The sequence below is a fragment of the Montipora capricornis genome, chromosome 1, assembly GCF_036669925.1.
Source record: "Montipora capricornis isolate CH-2021 chromosome 1, ASM3666992v2, whole genome shotgun sequence".
NCBI lineage: Eukaryota > Metazoa > Cnidaria > Anthozoa > Scleractinia > Acroporidae > Montipora > Montipora capricornis.
The window spans coordinates 51,095,227-51,101,226 of record NC_090883.1 but is presented as its reverse complement, the minus strand read 5'-3'; the positions used below and the strand labels follow the sequence as shown (position 1 = coordinate 51,101,226).

Below are 6,000 nucleotides of genomic sequence, written 5' to 3'. Positions count from 1 at the left end.
CCCTTCATTTATGGTGGAAATTGATCAAAAAAATTAAGGAACCTAGAGAAGCTATGAAGGCTCTTAAGGGACATCTGTTTTACAATCAAAGTTGGTTTTTGAGAACATCCGACATTGTCTATCCGAAAACTGGAGTTTGGATTCGGCCGCGGTCCTGACCCCGTCTGTGTGGTTTTCGTCATCATGTTAGCACGCGCCTTATTATGCAATCTCAATCAATGCAGAAAGAAGCCAGAATATTAGAAAATGGTCTATTATTGTGGAATGATAAATCCCTTATTGAAAAGTTTAACATGTAATGCGTACTACTTAGTCATTTAATTATCTTGATAATGATGACAAAGAGTCATCGAAACATCGCTCAACAACTTTGATATCAGTGATTTTAAATCTTACAAGTCTAATTCACTCACACGCAAGCAATATTGACTAAGATAAAATTGCTTGAAACCATAAGATCTAGAAGCTGGATTTGCTAAAGAGAAAGCTTCAAGCAATTGCAAACCTTGCGCAACAGTTCAGAATGATTGAATTTCAATAAATGCAAACTTTTGAACATCGAATTTGTCGGATAAACAGCGATAAATTGAGAGCGTAAAATCCTTGACCGACTTAAGATAACAGTAGAAATAGCATAAGAATCGTCCATGAGTGTACCGGAAGGGGGGTGTGGAGAGGTGAATTTAGCGTTAGAGTCAGGGTTAAGGCTAGGGTTAGGGGGTGGGGGCTGGAGAGGTGAATCTTTACAAATTTTTTTTTTGGTTAAGACTGTTTCAGTAATGCCTTTCTGCGATGGATTATTAGTTGCAGAAAAAATTGGATGTTTTAAAGACGATCCCGATAACCGTGTTTTGAAAACCTTGCTTGTGACCTTCCGTGGGAGAATCGACTGGAATAATATGTGGAAAGTAGTTCGAGACTGCTCAGAAGAAGCCAGGAACAAAGGGTAAGCCTCGTTGTCAGTTGTTGCCTCAAACGTTTTGACTTTAATACAATGGCACTTAGGTTTAGACGATGTGAATGAAAGTGGGGGGGGGAGGGAATCTACGTTAAGAGTTAAATATCCAAATTAATTATTCATTCAGCTAGTTTCAAGACTGTGCAAGTTTACAACTATTAATGATATATCATTTGATTGCACTTGAACCCCATAAACAACTCCTCGCAAAAGTAATAGACCATAACACAATAGGAGGTCTCGTGGGCTCGAGTACCGAACGCTGTTCTGAAAAGTATGTACTTGACGCTAATATTAATCAGCAATTTTTTGTGTACTTTGTCGGTAGCGAGTTACATTTTTCGCATTGTGTCGCTAGTCGGTTAATCCCATTCAGACCCTGGTTTTATAATTAGGTCTTCGGTGTGGGCAAATGTCGTTTATGCAAGAAATAAAATTAGAGTAAACAAATTAAGCAAGAAGATTTACGGCACAATAAGGGAACATGGCTGGCCCAGTGGCTATAGCACTCACCTTCCACCAATGTGGCTCGGGATCGATTACCGGATTCTTCGCCATATGTGGGTTGAGTTTGTTGGTTCTGTACTCTGCTCCGAGAGGTTTTACCCCGGGTTTTCCGGTTTTCCCCTCCACTCTAAAACTAACATTTAATTTGATTTGTTCTGATTTCAGTTGATTTGTAGCCTCCCCAATTAGTAGAGCACTCGTGCTCAGGTAAACAACTTTGAGACCTAAATAAAGTTACTATTGTATAAACTCTTGTTCTTAGGCCATCGTAGCTTCATTAGGAAAATAACACAATGTTTATCACCGCTGTTTGTGTTATTTTCCTAATAAAGTTACTATTATTATTATTATTATTATTATTATTATTATTATTATTATTATTATTTGAAACATCTGTTTGCAAACCTATTACAAGATTTGGGCGCCCAAAAAGCGTAACCAATTCCTGTTAATCCCTTAAAAAAAAGGAAATTACAACGCTCTATCGATATTGTATATCCTACATAATAGTATATCCTAAGTATCTAAATGTAAAAATCCTAACCATTGATCTGTGTATCTAAAAATCTTAAATCTTCTCTCTCATAGAATGCTAATAAAAATCCCTGATAATATATATGGCCTTAAAGTATACATGTATCTAATTTTATTATTATGATTATGATTAATCTAGCTTATTTTGGAATGGTCTCTCCCCAGATTCACCGAAACAAAATGCTTCAAAATTGTTCAGTCTTCCCAATCAACAATGACCTGGATCGTACAAGAAAAACAACTCCGCTAGTTTTATTTCCCGCAAAAATCTAGGACTAACCGTGCTAAAAATAGATGATACCGAAAACTGATGGGCCGCATTCTATCGCAGATCGAGACTTTGCGTTATGGATCTCTGCTTCGGTGTACTTATGAGTTTCAATAATTGAAAGACATAGCTGTCCAAGGTTTCCACGGATGAGTACGGGTCACCTTCTCCATGCTAATTTTCTTGTTTCAAATAAATAACTTTTTCAGGATGTACTACTTCGCCATTCAGTTTTATGGAGAGTGCTATGTGGGTCCAAAGGACACTGAGTATGATAAATATGGCGCCTATGATAACTGTTGGTTCAACCAAGGCCTAGGATTTGGTAAAGAAAACGCTAACTTTGTTTACAGAAACACAGGCTGTTAAAAACATTTGAAGGTACAAAACGTTCCGCAACGCACATGTCAAGTGCTAGTGTAATTAAAATACATCTCTTTTTCTTTTTTCTTTTCGAAAGTGCTCCTTAATTTTAAATAAATGCCCGAAGAGAACTTCTCTTATTTGCCAATGCAAAAATACAGTAATTGCGAATACGACTTCGAGTGCCTGAAAGCAAAACTAACCCAAAGAGACAAAGTTTTGTTAATTCGACAGAGAGCTTAACTTAAGCAGCACCCGACGTTTTCGAGCTACGGACGGAAACCGAAAGTGAACGTTTTGCATGCCAGGACAGTGGTCTCTCCCAGATTTTTAAAGTCTGCCATGCCGAGTTACTCGCCCAGCCAGGGTCGCGTTTTGCCATGTAAACGCTTGAAGGTGGGATAACCCGCCAGCCCAGCCCGGGGTCGGCTCGTGCCAATTAGGGAGCTTACGAAACGAGGACGGCGACGGCAACGATGACTACGAAACTATTTCATGTCGTTTCGCGTTAAGAATGTGTAGTAACTGTCGAGGAATTAAACTGGTATGAGTGAGTTTGAAGCGTAGAGAGAGAACTGAAAATTTATCGTCATGTGCTAACGTCCTCCACAGAACCTTGAATTTGGTCATTTCACGTCGTCATTTAGGACATGACGGCAAAGAAATGTACCAAAATGTAAAACGCACGTGCAGCGCGTGCAAAGCCATTGTTTTTGCTTACTAAACCTATTGTTTTGCAGCGTCGTCGTTGCCGTCGGCGTCGTCGTTTCGTAAGCTCCCTAATATAATGCCTTTGACGGAGGCGTTGCAGCATCAAAAGCGATCATAATAAGAAGCTGCAACACGGAAAAGTTGAAGCAATAGTTGCTAGTGAGAGTAGAAGCGAGCAAGCGGCCAAACCTGGAGGAGAGTGGTGACCCGCCCAATACCTCTCAAGGATTCACCTCTTGCTTGCACTCGTGTTACACAAGTTAACCGTTACCTACGCATGACAACGAAGATGCGCTTATGAAAATAGCAATATTGTTATTATTATTATTATTATTATTATTATTGTTGTTGTTATTATTATTAAGTCTAGATCGTGTGATAAGATTGATTAAAAAGACAAACGCAACTAGATTCATTTTGACAACGTTTCGACATCGTCCGATGTCATCGTCAGGCAATGAATTTTAATCGGATGAAGCATAACTTATAGTACAAGAACAATAGAACAATAAAACAATATATACAATAGTACCCTAACAATAAATGTGAATTCTAAGTAAATAGCTTTGCCCTGACAGAGTCTGAGTGCACATTAAGTGATGGGGATTGAAATTTTCATGCAATAAACACAGTAATGTTTTTACGGTTGTACTATAAGTAACATTGGAGGAAAATATTTTCTACCTCTTTATTGAAACAAGTCAATAGTTTTTTTTTTAGCTGATAAAAATACTTGTGTAATTTTATGTGAGTTTCTTAATAAAGTTATTATTAAATTTAAAAAAATATATATTATTATTTATTATTATTATTATTATTATTATTATTATTATTGTTATATTAAAATGAAATTGATATTGATTACGCAAAATGAAAACATGAAGCCAGAGCCCAATTTCTGAGATTCCGAGAACTTTAGGGTACGGAATTCGAACAAATATGACAAATCGAAATAGCTGCAACCTTTCATGCCTTGAAACATTTTGGTTTTGTTCTTTCCCTTGCAGGTCATCAAGTAAAGAGAAAGCGGACCATTTTGCCTTTCAGATGAACAAAAAGCGTCAATTAATATTACTATGATGAAAAGTAGTAATAAAATAGTTATTTTTTGTCCATTGTTTTCTCAACGCCACAGAGAGATCTATGAACTTATTGCCCTGGATGGCAAACAAGTGAGTTCACAGCACTTAAATAGTCAGCTGTCCGTTTATTAATAGCCGCTGACTTTCACCAATGATAGAAGCACTGGCAGTCTGTTGCAATCTTTTGCCGTTTTTGTCATTAGCTGCATTTGTTAGTACTTGAGAGGTCGTTGTTTAAAAATTAACGACTAGACTATCGCTCAGTCTTTAAATAACAAATACTGAACAAAGTGATGCCTTTGTAATTTCCTTTGCAAATGATTAGTCGCGTCGACTCTTAAGTCTTCTCAAATAAAGATATAACACACCATAGGGACCGTCTCACACTTCTTTGTAAAGAATTTAAATTACGTGGGACATTAATTTTAAAAACAACCCACTCACTCAGTCTTGAAATGAGTTGAAGAAGTAGTTCTCCATTTTGTGTCCTTGCCTTGTTTTGGAGGAGCAGCTATCGTTTCTGTAATTGTGTCTGCAAACTTCTTAGCGAGCCGAATGATTAATGTCCCCACACAGCGCACTGGAAATAAGTACTGGTAAGCCTCAAGGGCTGAAGCTAATAACCGTAATTCAATTCAAAAATTCTGGGAACTGAGGATTTTTCTTTCTTTAATAGAAGTCAGAAAAGGACCGAGTTCCTTCATCCTATATCTAATAAATAATTCCTTTTTGAACGCAAGTTTCGGGAAACAAAAGAGGTCTCACTGATCAGTGGCTGATTAATAATTTAAAATACAAAGCTTGAGTGATCAAAGTGCCGAAGACACATCCCTGATTTAATGTTAATTTCATACGCCTCATTCCTCCCCTTTCGAGAAGTTTTTTGGGAAGGGATACAATGTGGTGAAATGATAAAAGCAATTTCTGAGTTTCTGAAACTCTGCAGTTCGAACATTCTATAATAACACTTGTTAATCTTAACTTTCCATTGTGGCTCAAATTTGCACCTCTGTGTTGGATCAATGGTCAAATTAATTAAATATGCGTTGGAAACGTAGCCGCGCTCTCTAACAAAGCAGAGCCGATTTCTAAGGCTACGGAAAACTAATCAAAAGAATACAATGAGATTGGCAAAAATGGGTCCACGTACGGCAATATACGCTCTCAAATAAAAAAAGGTGATTCATCTTTCCCTCAAATCGTACAGAAAATTTTGCGGTTTTTAAGTTGACTTGAAAAAAAATCCAAATCGCTGCTTTTTCACAGTTCATAGTGGAACATAGTTTGGAATGACAAGAAATTGTTAAGAGTTTTTCTCGGTTAATTCTTTTAACGCGTGCACTGGAAAGATTGTTACGATTTTTGAACTTTGTTTATCGTAAACTTAGATCTTTCGTCTTAAAGAATATTCTTTTTTTTTAGCATGTATGAGCACAATTACCTTCCGTCATCTTTTTTACAAAAGTCAAAGGACAAAATTAGCATTGTGGTGGTCTCGGACCGGCACATGCGGGAGTCTTAATTAAGAGAAATTTAGGACCACGTTTGAGGAAAACGACAACGTCAAGATGAAATGT

The 6,000-nt window shown here is 37.2% G+C and overlaps 1 protein-coding gene across 1 annotated transcript in view; it reads left to right on the top strand.

Moving 5' to 3' along the window:
- Positions 1-4,795, top strand: part of LOC138054099 (uncharacterized) — a 23,527-nt gene extending 18,732 nt beyond the window's left edge. The window contains exons 5-7 of the mRNA XM_068900601.1: positions 805-946; positions 2,477-2,648; positions 4,349-4,795. Coding sequence (XP_068756702.1) covers positions 805-946; positions 2,477-2,636 — 302 coding nt within the window. The 3' untranslated portion in view covers positions 2,637-2,648; positions 4,349-4,795. The remainder of the gene's footprint in view (positions 1-804; positions 947-2,476; positions 2,649-4,348) is intronic.
- Positions 4,796-6,000: the final 1,205 nt, after the last annotated feature.